Source organism: Embiotoca jacksoni, unplaced genomic scaffold (assembly GCF_022577435.1).
Source record: "Embiotoca jacksoni isolate LCO1_2020_lvr unplaced genomic scaffold, fEmbJac1.0.p SCAF_11, whole genome shotgun sequence".
Classification (NCBI taxonomy): Eukaryota; Metazoa; Chordata; class Actinopteri; family Embiotocidae; genus Embiotoca; species Embiotoca jacksoni.
In genome coordinates, this window is record NW_027185241.1 from 7,609,355 (window position 1) to 7,628,163 (window position 18,809).

At 42.8% G+C, this 18,809-nt stretch overlaps 2 protein-coding genes across 4 annotated transcripts; one reads left to right on the top strand and one right to left on the bottom strand.

Moving 5' to 3' along the window:
* Positions 1–1,533: 1,533 nt before the first annotated feature.
* LOC138194267 (uncharacterized) lies at positions 1,534–8,931 on the bottom strand. 2 transcript variants are annotated; one of them, XM_069142872.1, is made up of 12 exons: positions 8,326–8,931; positions 7,462–7,551; positions 5,787–5,811; positions 4,784–4,861; positions 4,551–4,690; positions 4,342–4,467; positions 3,758–3,803; positions 3,427–3,492; positions 2,920–3,323; positions 2,727–2,831; positions 2,424–2,523; positions 1,534–2,262 (listed from the first exon to the last, which is right to left on the bottom strand). In XM_069142872.1, the coding sequence occupies exons 2-12, from the start codon at positions 7,531–7,533 to the stop codon at positions 2,198–2,200; spliced, it is 1,227 nt and encodes a 408-aa protein (XP_068998973.1). In that variant the 5' UTR covers positions 7,534–7,551; positions 8,326–8,931; the 3' UTR covers positions 1,534–2,197. The 2 variants fall into 2 exon arrangements, with proteins under 2 accessions (XP_068998973.1, XP_068998974.1); XM_069142873.1 differs by lacking the exons at positions 5,787–5,811; positions 8,326–8,931.
* A 13-nt stretch (positions 8,932–8,944) lies between these two features.
* Positions 8,945–18,789, top strand: tex10 (testis expressed 10). 2 transcript variants are annotated; one of them, XM_069142871.1, is made up of 16 exons: positions 8,945–9,067; positions 9,398–9,594; positions 9,685–9,872; positions 9,972–10,298; positions 10,381–10,593; positions 10,754–11,006; positions 11,107–11,219; positions 11,599–11,846; positions 12,074–12,209; positions 12,734–12,903; positions 14,690–14,867; positions 15,728–15,950; positions 17,452–17,532; positions 17,645–17,829; positions 17,953–18,163; positions 18,284–18,789. In XM_069142871.1, exons 2-16 carry the CDS (start codon positions 9,412–9,414, stop codon positions 18,404–18,406), a joined length of 2,832 nt encoding a protein of 943 aa, XP_068998972.1. In that variant the 5' UTR covers positions 8,945–9,067; positions 9,398–9,411; the 3' UTR covers positions 18,407–18,789. The 2 variants fall into 2 exon arrangements, with proteins under 2 accessions (XP_068998972.1, XP_068998971.1); XM_069142870.1 differs by having other exon boundaries at positions 8,946–9,067; positions 9,395–9,594.
* Positions 18,790–18,809: the final 20 nt, after the last annotated feature.

Consider the following 18,809-nt stretch of genomic DNA (forward strand, 5'->3'; position numbering starts at 1 on the left):
CCTTTATTCCAACACTGCAAATGTACCAACTTCAAATGCACAATCTCTTGATTCCAGTACTGCCTTTCTCCTTGGGGTTTACACTGTTCTTCAAGGTCTCCAGGTATCCCATCAAAGCGAAGTCAGTAATGCAGTGGCAACAGTTGTTTTTCCCAAGGCCGACAGCACGGCCATGTTACCTGATGAGGTGATAACACCAGAGCCAACTCTGGCCTCAAAGCCAGGCTACGTCAGGCTGTTTGGTCTGCCAGCCTCAACTACAAAAGAGGACATCTGCCATTTTTTCAGAGGTTTGACTGTTCAGGAGGCCATAGTTAATGTGCTGTTGGGATATAAACGTGGCTGCCTTGTGAAGTTTGCAAACATGCGGGATGCATGTGATGCTCTTTGCTTCAACCAACAGTCACTGGGCCCCATCTGTGTGGAAGTACGTGGCGCAACTGAGAAGCTGTGGGACAATGTGCTTCAAGAATGTGGTAATGCTTCAGATCTTGTGGAGAGATGGGAACCCCTAAAAAACCCTCTTCACGAAAGTTCAAAACACAAGGACAAATCAACTTCTACATTGCGGCTCAAGAGGCGATCTATCAACAGGTTACCATCTAAACCACCAAAAAAGCCAAAACTTGATGCTGACTCAGGAATGCCCATATCACCATATATGGAGCATGTTGTCATGGTCAGCAATCTCCCCAAAGAGATGACCAAGACTGAAATAAAAGAACTGTTTGCATGTCCTAATATCGCGCACAAAAATGTACTCCACCTGCTTGACAAAGCGGGCTGCAGAACAGACACATCTTTCCTTATTTTTCACTGCACTGAGAATTATAATTATGCAATGAATCTAAGTGGCTGCTATGTGGGCTCTAATCCAATTAACATCTCGTCGATTACTAAGGCGATGATGAGGGAAATGATGTGGAAAACCCACCCTCTGCATCGTCTAAAGACATACCCAAGAAAGATGCCAGAACCAAAGAGGAAACCTGGTCCAGTTGATACATTTGAAGTGCCACCAGGTGTGAACCAGGACCTAGAAGCTCAGACATGCCTGTTTGCTAGAAACATGCCTGTAGATGTGCGAAAAAGGCACATCAAAGACCTGTTCTCCAAATACAGGCTGACAAAGGGTAACATCATTATACTGCATGACAGCAATGGTAAGGGTCTTGGTGAGGCTGTGGTACAGTTTCAATCGGAAAAGCTTGCAGCGCTGGCGCGGAGCATCCACCGAAACAACTTCCTGGGGTTCAACGTGATTCTTACCCCCATAAATGTGAGGCAGATGAGGGACATCATGGCAAGAAACAGTTGAGGAGGTTGAACGTTACATGTTGGACTGCAGACACCGTGCCTTAAGACTGATCGAGATCTTTTTATTTCCAGTTCTTTCAACTGTCTTCTGTTCTGCTTGATTGCACCCATCTGAGTTTTCTACTGTCAAATGATTTTATCATTTTTAATAATCAGTCAAACAATTCATTACTTTCTTTACATGTAAAGATATGCAATATCAAATAAACGTTGAAGCATTTTTGGTATATTTATTAACTCAAGAGAACTTGACGGTGAAAGATCCCAGTGACATGGAAGTTAACTTGTTGGAACCAAATCCTCTGTAAAACTCATGAGGGCTTACACACTGCCGAAACTTAAGACTGAAAGAAAGAATCAACCTCAACTACAGAATCAAAAGGATGTGCTTTGTAGTGTCCTCCTGGGATTGCTTGAGTTATTTGTGTCTGCTGACACTGACTGAACAAGAAAATATGTAAATTGTCACCCATTTCCGAACCTATAGGAACATTCTTGTCTAGCTGAAGAACGTTTTTGTTTTTTAAAGGAAATATTGCCTTCAAAATGAATGGATTTCACATTTCCAAAAGTCAATTTCTCCATGAATTTAATTGGATCTGGGAAATTAGCAACAGTCAAACACTAGAATGATCAGCTATCGCTGTTAAAAACATACAGCAGCCATTTTGTGTAAAAACTTCCAAAGTTACAAATCTTCCTTTATTCTGAAGTCAAAAAAAAAAAAAAAAAAAAGTAAACTACTCAGTAGCAGCAGAAAAAAAACACAGAACACAAAAGTATAAAACAATAAGAAAATCTAAGTTTATCGAACTCCTGGACAGTCAAGACTGATGTGCACGTAAGACAGGAACACGAGAGGTGTCACATCTTCTGCTAGTCATTTGTAGTACCTGGGTGGACCATTGGAGTACCTGGATGGACCACTGGAGTACCTGGATGGACCTGCAGAAAGACAATGCACCAGTAACACCTTTAAAAGGGAACAGTAAAGAAGATGCTCCTACAAGAATACCTTTCGTGTCTCTCAGTTAAGAAAAGCAAATACATTTGAGTGATAGATGCATCAAATAGAGAGTTTGTGAGGATACTTGGTGCTTATGTACCTGAGAGACCAGCTGAGAATCGGTCGCTACTGTTTGGCGGTCTGAAGGGTGTAGAGGAGAAGCTCGTGAAGTTCATTGACAAGCTGTTCAGACTGGAACCCTGAGGAGGAAATAAAGAACCCACAAAATTAAAGTTTTAATTATTTTATAATACTGAGAACTCAAGACGCATGCAAATCTAGTTGTACTCATATTGCTATCAAAACAGAAGAAAACTTTGATTTATCTTTAACATTTGGTGTAAAATTCAAGACGTGAGATCAGGAATATTTGTAATAAATTGGTTAAAAACAAGCTGCATACCGTTGATACGCTCCTCAGTCTGTAATCCATCAGCACATCTGTTAGTTTCTGTGTCACCTTCAGGACCAGCTGGGCATCATTCTCGTTTTCTATCCGGAAAGTATCCTAAAAACACATTTTACAAACATACAATATATGACTGATGTAGCCACTGTTGTTATATTGTGAAAGAAACATTCTGCAAGACACTTACCAGGTACGAGAGCAGTGTGTTAGGAAGGCTGCTATGTTCTGGAGCTGGTCCCATTAATCCTGGCCTGTCTAGTGGTTTGTCCATTGGTCGGTCCAATAAGCTACTCCCCATCTGGTTACCTGGGTACTCATCGGGAAATAGTTTTCTTGGATTCTCCTCTAGCAGTCCACCTCTTCCATAGCCACCTCTCGTACCACCTGGACCAAAACCATTTCCACCCCCAGCTGGGCGACGACCCATCCCGTCTGAGAAAGGTCTCCGATCCATACCAGACTCAGGAAAGTCTTGCATGTTTGGGAAGCCTCCAAAGCCGGGCTCTCTGTATTCACCCACTGAAAAGTCAGGTAGAGGACCGCCGTTAGGGGGAAACTCCTCTGGAAACATCTGGTCAGGGAACCTTGGACCTGTGAGATACATGTTCATTCCATGTCAATACTGCAATTCAATGTAAGATGGACATAAATGCACACTTTGAGAGAGTGTACTTCAAACACAAAGAAGACTCACCAAAGGGGGGGCCCATTGGTCCCATTCCTGGAGCTGGTGGAGGTCCAACTTTGGGAATTGCAGAACCTATGAGAGAGGACAAGAGTGACATGCACAACTCAGCAAAGCAAATAAAGTGATGCCTTTATTACTGTTGTATGTAACTTTTGGGCAAATTACATTCTTTTTTTGGTGTGTATTTTAAGCAAAAAGACGGCAACTGGAGCAGCAAATTCACAGTAAAAACAATTGCCTTTCATCAAAAATTTATGCATTGTTACTTTTGGTTCTATTTGTTACTGATTGCAGCATGTGGAAAAGCCACAAGTATAGTCACAAAAAAGTTACTTACGCAGTCCTGCAAATGCAGGCACTTCACAGGGCTCCTTCAGGATCACCTAAAAGCCACAGAATGAACAGAAAACTGTCAACCCCACAATCATGGTGTGTAAAATAAGTAAATCCAATGTTCAAATGTAATCATGGGAGATTTTGTTTTAGGATTTTGTTCCGTACAGAATTTTTAGGAAGCTAAACAAAGGTTTTCTGTTTGATGGATGTACAAATACTTTTAATCAAGGATTCCAGCTACCATCAGGTTAAAATATACAATGGCATCATAATTTTACCTCACAATTAGTGAGACAGAGAAACAAAATGATTAATGATGTTAACTTTGGAGTTGTGACATTCTGCCTCACACTATAATAAACCTCTCTGCAGCTTAATGGGCCTTCAAGTTAACTCGACATCCTAGAGGGCATTTTATGTTTTTAACAGTACTTGGTAGCAAAATCCCCGAGCAAACACACCCCTCAACAGACCTGACATCATTACAGACAAGAAAATCCAATCTATGACACAATCTTTTTTGACCAGAAATACAAAAACAAGGCTTTTGTACCATTGCTGTAGTAATACAGTTCTAGCATTCACCTTGATTTGTCCCCTCCCCTCTGTCTTCTCCACCTCAGCAGCAGCTTCTTTGATTGCCTTTCTGACCGCAGGATCTTTGACAGCATCTTCCTCTTCCCAGGTCACCTTGTCAGGGTGGGCCTTTTTCTGGTTAAAAAGGCAGAGAAATATCACAGGCAATTCTGCAACAGCGGGCCTTGGAAGCAGACGAGGAAACCAACTGCACTCACCATGTATCTGAAGCTGTGTTTCCAGCCTTTCACGTGATCAAGCATGTCATGCTGCAAGCGACCCATGGCACAGAGTTTGCACTGGTAGTGTGGTGGGACAGATTTACTGGGGCTGCGATACTCCCACACATACTGAAGGCCTAAACACATGATGATCATTGGTTATTCATTTCTATATATGGAGGCAAGGCGGTAAAGTACATGTATGCGACTGAAATAGTCCCTCTGCTTACCAATGACACAGTCTGTGATCCCCTTCAACTGTTTGCTGAGAGAGGGCATGGTATGGATAGAAGTCCCTTTTGTGAACACTGGGAAAACACAACAGTGGTCAGCAAAAAAAATAAAGGCTTAATAATGGTCTGTAGGTCTAATAAACAAGGTTTACTAGCCGCGCTGCGGTAAAGTTTTGGGGAGAAACCTGCAATCCACAGTGGAGAAGTTAAAGCGTGTCGTGTTTTCCCACAACCTGCAGCATCTGATCGCCAGTGAATTTTATTCTGCATGTGTTTAACTGAACCACCATTAGACACCCAACCTCCTCATGTGTGCTGTTGAAGCCTGGGAGAAGAAGGGGAACAGCAGTTCTCAGCTAACTCCCATTTAAGCCCAAACTGGGCTGCAGGACACCATGTCCCATGATGCACTGCTTCTCACTGTGCCCAGCCACAGAGGTATCATTTCTGTGATGCACTGGTGGAGCAGTTCTCCTGCAAATGCACCATAAAATCCCTGCATACTTTGACACACTCTGCCATTGTAACACAGGCATCTGAGTAAAAACAGAAGACTGCATTCAGCAGAATTAAAAGTTTATAAAACATCACAGCACAAAAAGTGCTCAATGAATCTCAATGAGCAACGATTGCAGATGCATTGTTGTATTACTGTGTCTGAGTATTTCAAGACCATGTGTAGGTGTCGCTAGGGAAAAATTTAGCTTATGGTGCTGGTCTTCAATGTAGCATCTTCAGAGAATCGGTTACATTTTTCAGAAAATAATTCAGATTTTCAAAATAGGAAACTTGAGGCAAGACACTAGATAATGTGTTGCAAAATAATTTCTGCAGTGATCACCAAAGACCAAAACTGGATGGCACCACAACCGTCCCCCCACAATCTCTGTGGGTGCGAGTCTCATAGAGTGGTGAACATGCCACCACCCATGACATGAAGCAGGGAAACCAAGCTTCAACTCTCAGAACTGGAAGTGGCACCGTGTGTAACAGGACTTACCTATATCGTTCTGCGGCTGCTTTCTCTGTCAGCAGAGGGAATAAACCCACGAGGAGGAGAGAGACACATACAGGAATTAGTGACAGGATGACACTTAGCAGAGGACTGAACTCCTCGTCCATGTCCGCCACACCATATATGCCATAGAGCCATTATTTCCTCATTCTCCATGAGCCCTGCATCAAGCAGAGACAGTCACAGAAATGTGTATCAATGATGTCTGAATCATGTTGTGAGTGGAGGTCTGAATTCTCATTAAATGAGAATATAGACCAGCATCTCTGTTTGTTTAACAGAGAAGAACCAGAGTTATTGCACAGAAGTTCAAATGCAAACCTATACAAAGTGGCCACACTGAGGTCAAGACCTCAGTGATTCTCCCAGGAGAATGAAACTGAGATGTTGCACCAAGTGTATGCTCGTCTGTTCATAATGGCCAACGAGATTTGTTGGGGGCACAGAACTTAAGCGTGACACACAAAAACAGAAATGATGCGTAAACAACTAAACATACACCCCCTTCCATGACGAGAGGGATATAAGTCTGAGTCCTAAACGATATAAAATATAGAAGTCGTTCCTGTTATACTTTGAAGCCTGGAAGAACAAGAAAGGGTTGCTGGGGTGGTGCAATGTTTCCAAACATAACCTTTTCTTCAAGGTTTGTAAGAACAAAGGAGCAGAAGAAAGCACCAAGCAGCCAGTCACAAGGAAAATTCAAAATGGTTTGTGTTTATGCAGCAATGTCACCGCATTTAACAGCGGGGTTGTAATAATCACTGCATTCTGTTTTGCTGCTGATTTACATGTCGAGTAACAATGCCAGTGACTGTTTTAAAACAAACCTTAGGACTAGCAGTTCAGCACACCAAACGGACCTTTATCAGAAAATATTCCCAGAGAACTGATCTTACCAAGTGTACTGCACCATAAATTACTGATTTAACGAGGGTAGCTCCCCTCACTAGTGACTGAGTGTCTTTGTTACAGAAACGGTCATAATAATATGATGGCTATGTCTTAAATAATACACTGCCAAGTTATTAACCTTGTCAACAGTGCTCAAATATATAGTCTTGACTGAACATAATAACTGCAACAGACAGAATTGAAGGCAGTCACTAATGTTCGTACTGAATTGTGTTTGAGCAGTGATATGACCACTTGTGACGCGTAGGAAAAAGTTAATAATTACATACACTGCCAGTGACTATTAAATCATTACTTTTCCCTGAAAATGATCCGAATCAGCAAATAATCCGTGACTTCACCAGGTGTAGGTTTGGGGAACCAAGGCCATCTCACTTTAAGCACCAAGTTGTAAGACTTTCAGATAATCAAAGAGATGCTGGCAGAGTGAAGCCATAAAATTGAACTTTGCAAAACTAGTGTTTAAACCACAACGGGGATGGCAGACCTCAGCTGTGAGGCCCAGACCTCCGAGTGGGGTGTTCAATTATTACTCAAAAGTAGGCCCGAGACCACCTGCCAAGAACTGCTGCCACCTATCAGGCATCAAGGAAGCCAGTGAAGTATACCATCAATAAGAAAAAAATATCAAGAGGAAATCACACGTTTCCTTCTTGAGCATCATAAATGCGAGCTAATCAAGTGTTATTTTACTGGACATGTAGTAGCATGTGGTGTTGAAGTACAGACACGTTGTAAAACTTACCTTTGGATTTCTCTTCTGGTACGGTGGCCCGTTTTTTGGTTGATGCTGGTTTGCTGCAGCCTGAGCCTCCATTTCCTCAGCTGCTCCTCTCTGAGAAAAAGGAGTCAAAACTGATTTCAAATGAAAAGTGATCCCTCTTAACGCCTGAGACACACTGCAATTACTGCTTATTCAGTTATGTGAATTAAAAGCGATCGATTCGTTGTATTAGCAGGACTTTGTTCGGTCTCAGGCCCAGCCCAACTTTGTGTATTAAGCACCACCATCGTCAAACAGAGTATTATATTTACTTTGTTATTTTACTTCTTTTTTTCTATAGTCTCAAACGTATTTGATGCCGAGATGATGCTTTTCTTTATTTTTGTTGACAGCAGGGGGTGCATTATTTGTCAGACTGACTTGCCACGAAAAGCAACCCCCCCCCCCTCTCCAAATGCACGTCCCCACGATGACAGTGGTTTTCACGGCACAACAAACCATCTGGACACAAAAATCATTCCAACTAGTGATTAAAAAAAAAAAAGGGTCTTGACAGGTCTACCATGTTGCGACTATATGCCGACTTGGGAAACGTATTAAGAATTGTTTTGTTGATCCAGATGGCAGGAATAATCTTAAGGATCTTCGGGACACCGGGAGGCGTTTTAACGACCTTGTAGATTTTCTTTATGTAACAAAGTGGTTAGCTCTTCAAACGAAGCTAATACGCGAGATACACAACTAGGGAGGCCCCTCCGAGCTTTACTTTAAACCAGTTTTTAGACAACATTATGTTGATTGTGTAAAACACCCAAGCAATTCCAAACACCGCATTTATTAGCTATATCCACTACTTCAATAATATGACGATATTAACAAGCGTACCCGAGATGATTCAATGAAAACTTGAAAGTTTCTCGAAGCAATCGGTCGGGGGACGAACCAGCTAACCGAAAGCGGTTCCGGCGTGAAGATAGCAGTGCAACGCTTTCGCCTGTTCAAAAACCAATTGACCAATTTTAACGCTATTTTATCGCCACAGTTTACAGCTAAACTTTATCTCTTAGTAAAACAGAATACAAAAAAAAAAATAGTCATATTTAAACATGCATAAATATCTTAAAAAGTAGTAAGTTAATATTTTTTATAAGGCACGTCTGCGGGCAACTGTGCAGTGCGTTTAATTTGTACACCGCGGTTCACCGCAAGACATTTCCGAAGCGAAATATTAAAACGTTAAAATGTCCTAAAACACTTGAACTTGTTTTCATTCTTTAATTCATTTCAATTTCAGTTTGGTGAACAAATAATCTTCGGGCATCTTAAAAAAAAAAAAAACCCACTCGCATTGTCCCCCGTTTTAGAGAGTTGTTCTTCTTTTACTCTTAAGCACCGCAGTGGTCGAGCTCCGCACATCTAACGGAGGGTTTTGGTAAACATGTACACACAGATTCAGAGGACCCAATGTATCAGCCAACACGAGATGGAATAAAGAATATATTCTTTTTTTTTTTTTTTTAAATATATATTGATAGTTGTTAGCAGGGTGAATGTTTTTTTAAGCTGAAGATAGCGAGTTTAATGCTGTGTAAATCTTTCACGGTTGAAGCCGACCCTTTTTATTGTGGTAAGTAAAACCAACTCGCATGCTTGATGCTGCACCAGAAATACAAGAGGCAGGTTAGCTACAAGCTAGCTCACTTAGCTCTTGTTGCGGCTGCTCTGTTGTGCCTTTTTTTTTCTTTTTTTTTTTTTTTTTTTCTTTTTTTTTTTTTTTAATCTAACTGGACAATCCCAAACACAAATTAAGCAATGTGTACGGTTCTTCAAAAATTAAAAAAATTAAATAAAATCTAAATAAAAAAAATGTCATTAAATATATTACTGCGTTTACTTATCTTTTCTCCTTGTCTTCTGTTTTATAACCTTCATGTTTGGTAACGCGCACACACAGCAGTCTAGACTGCGGAAATGAAGTCCAAGAAGAAAAAGCGGCAGGATGACTTCCAGAAGGTCAAGCTTAAAGTGGGAAAGAAGAAGCCCAAAGCTGATAATGCCACCAACACCAACTTCCGCTCAAAGCGAATCAATCTAACAGAACAGCTGAGGCGAGACACAAGTGGCCCCACAACGCACAGGCAGCTGGGCATCAATGTGAGCTGCCGATGTGCATTTCAGATGTAAACAAACTTAAACGCCTGCTACAAATCCGTTTATTGTCCATCTCCTCTGCTCCTCCCCCAGGACCTCCTGTCTCATCTGCACCATTACAATGCCAATGTGAAACACAGTGCCTTGTTGGGTTTGAAAGAGTTGCTGTCCGTTAATCCTTTTTTGTTGGAGCAGCATCTCTCCCGCTTACTTTCCGAAGTGGCAGCTGTTTTTACAGACAAGGATGGCAATGTTCGTGTGGCAGCTACACGAGTGCTCAGGTTAGAGTGACAGCAGTGAAGCTTGAATATCGCCCAATATGGTGAACACTTTGCTTCTGTTTCTACCGAAAATAACACATTGTCTAAAACTGCTTCCAGGTTCATTGCACAGGCTGTGCCTGCAGAAAGAGTGGCTCCGTTTTTCCCCCTCCTCAGTGCTCACTTGTCTTGTGCCATGACCCACATCGAGGCAAGCATCCAGGAGGATGCTATGAACGTCCTTGATGTGTTCCTGGAGCACTACCCTGCTCTGCTTGCTGCACGGCCGGCAGTACTCCTGACCAACTTCCTGGAGTTGATTTCTCACCGACAGAACAGTGGAGGAGCCAAAAAGGGTCAGGAGGGCAAGGGCCGGACCTGGGCACTGTCGGTCAATCTTGACAGAGCTGTGACTAGCCAGCAGTGGCGGCTCTCAGTGCTCCTCAGGTATGGAGGCCACATGCACATGGATTATGTAAAATTGTCTTAAAGGCTGCCAACCTTATTGTTTATTCTACTTGTGTTTCAGGCTTGGGCGCTTTCTTCAGGCAGTAGTTGAGGAAAGACCAATGGAGGAAAGTGACATGTCTGTCCCAGCTGAAGGAATATTTGGTTCTAGTGGAGAGGGCCGGCTTACGCCTCTGTATCTCAACTGGGAAGAGCTCATATACAGCAAGATTGGCGTCAAGGTGTACGAACATTCTGGGGCCAAACCGACTCCACACTCTACCTTTAGACTCCGGTATGATACCACAGTGATGATACATGATACCCACTACTTCAGTTATCTTACAGACGTACTTTATATAAACGCACAGCTTAAAAGATAATTAACCCTGTTTCATTTAAATTTAAGCACATTTCATGTTTAATATTTTCAAACTTACTCTTTTACCAAATAGACCTGAGATAGACTCAGGAGCTGCAGGAAGTGAAGGTCTGGACTCCGCTGAGACTGTTCAGCGCTTTGCAGCCACACTTGTGCCTCTGCTGCTGGAAGTGTGGGTCGAGGCCAGCACCACGGACTGCCCCTGGAATAACACAGAGGGTGCTCACCTGCTCACTCCGGAAGCCATGTCAGTAATGTTCCAAGTCTTGTCTATTCTGCAGCTACTGAGAAAACTTGCACCACAGAGGGAGAACCAGGACACACTGGTGAGATGATGCATGCACAAATATCACTCTATGTTTTTTTTTTTTTTAAGTTCAAGGAAAAGGTTTGATCAAAATGACAGACAATGTTTTCTTTGTTTAGGATGCGTGGTTCCGTAAAGAGTACCTCGGAGACTTTAAGCAGCAATTCATGAAGAACTTTCCCTATGGTACTCGGGACACTCCCAAACATAAAAAGAAAGTTGACCTCAGAAGGTAAGGGATATCAGTGTTGGTATTATAATCAAACACCACGCCTTAACTTTTTTCTTGACTTTTTGATTAAAATTTGAAATGCATAAAAATCTATTTTTTAAGGTACCCTAGGCTGTGAAGCACTATGGAGAGTCGCCTTTACAAGTGTGTCCCCGATTTGTTTCTATGACTTGAGTGCACAAGAAAGCATCGCAGCCGAGCATGCAGGCAACACAATAACTATTTCCACCCGTTTCATGCTGTTCTATTAACTTCGAGTTTGTGGCAGTAACACACAGGAAAGCTTTGAAATCAGCCAGCAAAGGCAGTGAAGAAGAACACTGCTTGCACACAAACATGTGTAGCTTAGATTGCCCTCATCTTACGGTCTTCTCTTCAGGAGTAAACAGACGCCAGCCGTCCCAGGTCTGACTGTTGAGCCACTGGCCGTGAACATCACACTTTGCCAGGTTATGGTGTCCCTCAGTCAGAAGCAGGGACTCAGCCGAGAGGCCGACAGTGATTGGCTGACACCACTGAGGACATTTGTGCGAGACACACTGGGGAGCGGAGTGAAGCTGAGCTACAAGCAGCTGCACATGCTGCTGGGTACTGTGTGGAAGATGATGCTCACACAGAGGAGCAAAAGTAAGTGTGCGCAGTGTTTATTTCAAAATGGGTCTTGACTAATAAACACGGAAGAACGACTTCAGTTTGGACCATTGAACACATCCACAAATGGAAGGGATTTATGTTTGTTTTTTTTCCAGTGCTTTATGTCAAGAATATGTGTTGGTATCCAGACCCTAGTTACATTTAAAAACAATGTTTAACCATTTTAACCCAAATATCTGTGTGTGTTTGTGTTCGTGCAGCAGTGACTGAGGACCTGCTTGCAGCAGTGTATATCTACTACAAGCAGAAGAACCTGCCTCTGCAGACGCGATCTCTGCTGCTGTCTTTCTACAGCAAACTCTACCTGCAGGAGCAAGGACACACACACATAGCCAGGTAATCTCAGCGGTTGTTGTCAACATGTAGGATCTGTTAAACAGAAGATTTACAGGCAGCTGTTTTGAATATTAGGAGATTATTTTCCAAATTTAAACTCCGCATGAGATCCTCGCAAAATACAGCATGATGGTCAGACTGCGGCTTATGTGCTCAGCGGTTTTTTTTGTGCAATTTAGAAATTGTAAGCACAGATCAGTGAGTGAGGTTGGGGATTAGTTTGTTCCTACAGTCAAGTGCAGGAAGGGTTCATGATGAGCATGTGTTGTACAGTTTCCATGAAATGATGTTTTACTCGAGATAAATCATCCACGCCTGTACCAGACTACAAAGAGCTAAGTGTAAGTTCAGGAGTAAACAGACTGTAACATCTGTGACTTCCCTGAAAACGAATAACTGTCTCACTCTGGTGGGCACATTTGTTTGTGCTTAGATGTAACAACTGTAATAATATCGGGCCTTTATGTGGTTGCATTCGGCTCACACGTACCTTTAGCGTATTATCCCTCCTTATGTTTCTAAAGGAGCAAGGTGCTGTGTCGCTGGTTGGCATCACTTCCTGTGCAGCTGTCCCAGCTGGGCCACCGTAACCCTGCGCTCTCTGCACAGCTCATCGTCTCCATCCAGGCTGCAGCGTCTCGGGGCAACAAAGACCTGCTTAGCAGTCTGCAGACACATGCCTGCCGACTCTATGGTGAGCACACTCATTTAGAAGGAAAAATGAAGATGCAAAGGTATACTTCTGAATATCAGATGTAATTATGTGATTTATATCACAACAACACTTGTAAGGTTAATTATCACCAACTCTCACAGGACAAAAAAAGTGCTTTTGCAGAAATTGAGTGTAGAAATTGACAAACATGTTTCACCTCTGGTCTAAGCTATGCCCCATCAGATGTTTTCCATCAGCTGGAAAATACTTAATGTGGCATCTTTTTTTTTTTTTTTTTTTTTTTAACCTTGCAGACTTACTGTGTGTCCAAAATCACATTCCGTCTTCTCAGTTTAATTCCCAGGAAGGGTTTCCCAGTTAATCAGCAAGGTGCATATCAAATAAAACTGCAGGACTTACTTTTCCAACAATGCTTTGTTGCTTGTCTCTGTGATGAAGTGTTGGCAAGAAAAATAACTTTGTAGTTACATCAAATTTAATCATAGTTATAATCTGCACACAGCCCCACACCTCCTACTCTTGTTTATATTGTTCATGAATTCATCATCGCATAAATATGGCACATGCATCACAAGAAAGAAGGGAACCGGAGCTTTGTGATGATGCTCGTCACATACTTGTGTACCAAAGTAAGTGTGTTATGAAGACAGATCTGCAAAGTGATATCTTTATTAATGTCTTCACACTATTACTTCTGGAATGTATGAGGTAAAAGTTCCGATCGCTGTACAACTTGCCACCGAACCCTTTCTGTTGATACCGGTCTTTGAGTTATCTGGTGTTGAAATCACATCATATTTTTGTATCGTCTCCAACACAGGGCTGGCATTACATCCCAATTTGCATTAAGTATAAACACAAAATAATATATTTGTGGGCCGACCTGATCCCAGCTACCTGTACCTTTGCTCCATGTCATTTTCTTGCTCTCTTCCCTGTTATTTCCTGTCAATCTCCACTGTCAAATAGAAGCCATAAAATGCCCCTAAAAATAATTTTGATAAATATGGTATTTGCCTTTTATAGCAATGATTCATAAATTGTGGTAAAAAGGCTGTCAAGACTCGAGTAAATAAAAAGATGACATTTATTCGCATTATTTACTAGGCATATATTTCTTTAAATGGCTAAGTCATAAATGATCTCACTATTATGGTTCTGATATTACCGGATTATAGATAATCTCCACTAAACAATTATGGAAAGATAACTCTATTGCCAGCATTTTCATTCATTTTTGTACGCATAAACAATTCAGTAGATTACAGACTGCAGCATCAGTGGTGAGATTACCAAAGACCCTGGAGATTTATGAACCTCGGACCACGATAGATCCCCCTAGGAGGCAGTATAACTCCATGTTTCCCTCCCAAGGCAACTTTGTCAAACTAAATTGCAATCGGGGGTGGAAAGCAGCAATGACGCCTGTCCATATGTGCAGCTCAGAGGATGGTCAGATGGCTGGTTTGGGACAGAGGGGGCCAGGGGAGGCGGAAGGGTGCTCTGATAGAAACTGCTGCAGAGCCAGCAATTCACCATCACAAGACTCCTTTTGTCTGAGGGCCTCTGACATCAGCATGTGCGTCAGAGACTGACACAACAACCACACACACAGACACATTATCTGAGCCCTTACTGTAGTAGTAATGTCTACCTCTTTTTTTTTTACGGGTCTGACCATAGCCTGCTTTTCCAAGTATCGCTCTAATTTTCTTGGTAGCGCTTCACGTTATATCTCCAGAGGGTGCAGTCCATTGCTGCCTCTACTTAACCACGTGTTGTGCTTCTGTGTTTGCGTGTGAAGATCCACAGGAAGGAGTTGTGGTGCTCTTACCGCCAGAGTCCCAGAAGCGAATGGTGCAGCTGCTGTACTTCCTTCCCAAGATGCCCCAGCTGCTTCTGGCCAACCTGAGCTGCTGCTGCACTGCTGGGCGAATCTCTGCCAGCCTCGCTGCCTCTCTGATTGGTATCATACACCTTAGGTGAGATTGAAAATCCCCTTAGACCAGTGCAAAGCACATAAACTCACTTTAATGGTGTGTGTGTGTGTAAGAGACACGTCTCTTTATGAAAGAGATGCCTGGCAGCAGATGGATGCACCTACTTACGGAATCAAACAGTTTAACTTAGTTATGTGCACTCACAGAAAGCACTCATGCCGACCACCATCAGATGGCAGTATTGCGCTTTCCTAAAGGAATCGCTGGCTTTCTATCGGATTTCTTAACTGCCTGTTGATAGGCGCTGATGTGAATGCCCTGTATATTCTATATTCAGTTTACTGATGAAAATAACAGCAGTTTTTTGCATTGTTACTAATTCCCATTTTATCTTTCCCTGTGATATCATGTCAGTGTGTGCGTGCCTGTGTTCAGTTGCGTACCTGACCTTTTTCTTGTGTCAGTGAGGCAGTGTTATACAAATTCTAAACATAGGGAGTGCTGAGTTCATATGTGATGGGATGTGTGTGTAATGTTTCTGATACAAAGAGCTCTTTGGGAGGCTGGAATGCAGCATCGTCATGGAGCATTGAGAGCACTGTCTGCATGTGCCTCGCGGGCTTCATAAAACACACTGTTATTCACACACATTTCCTACTGTTACAGGTCTATCCCAGCCCTCAGGACAGGAAAGATTTTTTCATAACTGCATTTCTGTGCACTTTTATTCTCAACATTATGCCGTTACAAAACAGATGATCATTAATCAACCTAAGAAATAACCTAACCTATTTAAGAATAAATAAGAGTGATTTGGAAGCAACATTTTAAAAAGTTGCTTGAATTACAAACTGAAAACATTTGATGTTCAGAAACATGTAATTTTGTAATGTGTTCTCTAGGTCCCCTCTAAGTGGATGGAGGGTTGGGAGCCAGGAAGCAGCTCTGCAGGATGTGGACTACTTCAGCTTCCTGTTCTCCACCCTCACAGGCTTCTCGTCCGAACAGCTCGCATCTCTGCAGGAGGCCGAGGACGAGAGCTCCCTGCCTCCATCCCCTCTCTCACCCGTCAGCCTCTACCCCACCCCGCTGGAGCAGTTCACTCACCACTGGGATATTGTTGAGGTGCGTTCAGTGCACACTCCCTTTTACAGTTACCCCAAATTTAACATGTCCCCACTTACCGATAGGACTGCCACTCGGATAACACATGGATTCAACATGAGAAATCATTTTTAGAAGGGACAGAGATTTGGGGGTTAAGGAAGAAGACGAAAAGACATTGTTTTGAAAATTTTAAAGTGTTGATATTCTGGACACAGCTGTGGTCTCTCAGTCCCCCCTGGTCTGTATCTGTCTCTTATATAGAGCTCAGAGGGTGGAAGCTTTATCATGGCACTCCGACTGAGAGGGGAACCTTTATCGCGTTGCGCAGGTTGGAGATGCGTGGTTATCGGGCATAGTGGATATGCACAAATGCTAATGAGAGCCCATGGCATGATGGGAGTGTGACATTTCTGCACAGAAATTACCGTTAACGTAACTATGCCCTGGGGCAAGTGTGTGTGAGTGTGTGGCAAGTAGGGGGGCTTATAATCACTAATTCAGCTCCTCAATTAAGGCCTCAGTTCCTGCCTCTCTCATCTCCCTGTCTGAGTCAATCACAGGCAAGTGGCAGGAAGGAGGAGGGAGGGGGCATGTGGTGGCGAAAAGTGGGAAGCGTGGGGGGCGGCATTAAGGGATGGACTGTGTCAACTCTGGTTCGACTAATGAGACGGGATTGTTTTTAATGACGGGGAGAATGCCAACAGGTGCACCGTTCATACACATTCTGGCTCTGTCCCACTCCTGCGCTGCAGCACACACACACACCCCTCAATTTGATAAAAGCTAATGAGAAATTTGATTCGGATTTCAAGTTAATAAGGGGAAGCTGAGCCTTATTTTTCACTTTTAAAAAGTTGTCTGCTTTTGCGGCCTGAAACCAGCCTTGTCTCCATTTCAGCTGGAGGGAAATTTAGATACTGACTCCTTTCTTAGGTGAAGGCACGAAGTGAAGGCCTCACTTCACTTAGACATGAACGTAGACATGCTTTGTTGTGCTTTTATTGTGTCATTCATGTACAGCAGTAAAGTGGTCTGATGCTGGTTTGAGACAGGAGTTCATCCATCATTTGCTTTTTAACGTCTCTGTAGTATCCATCTTTGCATAATTTTCCTTCTTAAAAAGTTATTGATGAAGATTGTTTCATTTTCCATGTGTCAGCTGTCATTACTTAACAGTACACATTTAGGAATGAAACGCTTTTAGAAATGGGAACAGCAGAGTTTGGGTCAGTTTATTTGTAAAAAAAAAATAATCTGTACGTCACAGCCTCGGTAGTTCTCAGAAAATCAGGCCTAGTGTTGTCTTCCTGTATGACTTTACAGAAACACGTGTATAATTCACTGCAGGTTTAAAAGATTTCAGCAAAATGTAGAAAAACTTTTAATCTTCCATTTTGAAAACACTGGTTGCTTTGTTGAAACCAGAATTCTCAGTCACGCTTCTTTTGTTAGCATCTTATTTGTTAAAAAAAAAATAAATCTGTTTGACATGCTAATAACTGAACTTTTTGATTTATAGGAAGTGTGCCACTGTTTGGAAACTGTGGGTTCAAAATCTCAGTGCTTTGACATCTTGCAAAATGGCATTTGCAAATATCTGGTAAACTGTTATCAAATCACACTCATTTCAATGCGTTATACTCCTGAACTGTTTTTCGTTTTGTGTAACTGCTTGTTTCTTCACTGGAAAACATGTTATGTGTGTGTCTCAGACCAAGCTGGGGGTGGTTCCTGACAGTATGGCAGCCGGGCTGCTAAGAGCTGTATCCAGATTACTAGATCTGTCCGTCCTGCCAATTGAGCCTGTGCTGCGCTTCTTGTCTCAGTGCTGCCTCAGCCTGCTGGCGCTGCTCGTCACCCTGCAGCAGGCGGCACCCACCGAAACCAACCACAAAAGGTGTGTTTTCCTGACTGGCGTTTGGAAATGACCTGTTGATTTGAAATTTTTATATTAATAGAAGCGGTTTGCTGATGTCGGGCGATAACGATTTATAACACTGGGTTTGTGTCACATTTGCAGGGAGGCAATCTGGGGTGCGTGTGTGACAGCGCTAAGCACCGTTCCTCGCCTGCTGCGGATGGTTCTGCAGTTGTTGCGTGCCGGTGATCTGAATGAGGAGGAGCTGCCACAGTTCGGACAGATCCTCTCGATGCTGCTGCAGCACACACCGCTCCATAATCAGCTGCTGGCCAACGCTGCTCTGCTGCAAGAGATCATACAGCAACTCACGGTAAACACACGGCACACGCACATTTTAAGGCCTTCATACGGTTAGGATGGAGACGTGCGCTTGAACCCTCTTGCTGGAGGTTGATCACCTGATTACACTGTGCTTGCGTGTGTGTTTCAGAGGTATTCCCGGGGTGCGACCAGGGAGCAGTGGCTGACAGACTTGCTGTACTGTTACAGCATCAGTGTGGCTCACGGCTCTGCGGCTCACCGTGGAAATCTGGGCCTTCGAGACATGTACTAGCCGACGCACCCAACAGACAAGTACTCGGTGTGTTGCTCATTTCACCTCCGCAAAAATCTTTAGTTACACTGAAAAAACACAGAGGTTCAAAGCAACGAGCACACCCGACCAAACTTTCAAACAGAATTACAGTGAGAAAGTTTTTTTTTCTCGTGACAGTGAATACTCCACATTATTTTTTAAGGAACTGTGTCTTCAGCTGCCTCTTCACTGCTTCATTCTTAGTCTGGTAATTGTTTGCCCTTTTTTTTTTTTTTTTGCCTTCTTTTCTGAGTTTTTGTGTTGCTGAACATTTGTCTAGTGCTTACTGGACTACATGGTGATAAAAAAAAACAACCAAAAAACAAAACAGAACAAAGGCAAAATAAAGTTAAATAAAAGTGCCCTTGATTTTGCTTCAGTT

Excerpts from the sequence above, each read along its gene's own strand:
- LOC138194267 (XM_069142872.1), bottom strand. The coding sequence starts at position 7,533 with ATGGAGGCTCAGGCTGCAGCAAACCAGCATCAACCAAAAAACGGGCCA. Across the intron at positions 3,324-3,426 it reads ACCAATGGGCCCCCCCTTTG|GTCCAAGGTTCCCTGACCAG; the intron begins GTGAGTCTTCTT and ends TGTATCTCACAG. Across the intron at positions 2,263-2,423 it reads ATTCTCAGCTGGTCTCTCAG|GTCCATCCAGGTACTCCAGT; the intron begins GTACATAAGCAC and ends GTCTTTCTGCAG.
- tex10 (XM_069142871.1), top strand. The coding sequence starts at position 9,412 with ATGAAGTCCAAGAAGAAAAAGCGGCAGGATGACTTCCAGAAGGTCAAG. Across the intron at positions 9,595-9,684 it reads ACAGGCAGCTGGGCATCAAT|GACCTCCTGTCTCATCTGCA; the intron begins GTGAGCTGCCGA and ends CTCCTCCCCCAG. Across the intron at positions 11,847-12,073 it reads GCTCACACAGAGGAGCAAAA|CAGTGACTGAGGACCTGCTT; the intron begins GTAAGTGTGCGC and ends GTGTTCGTGCAG.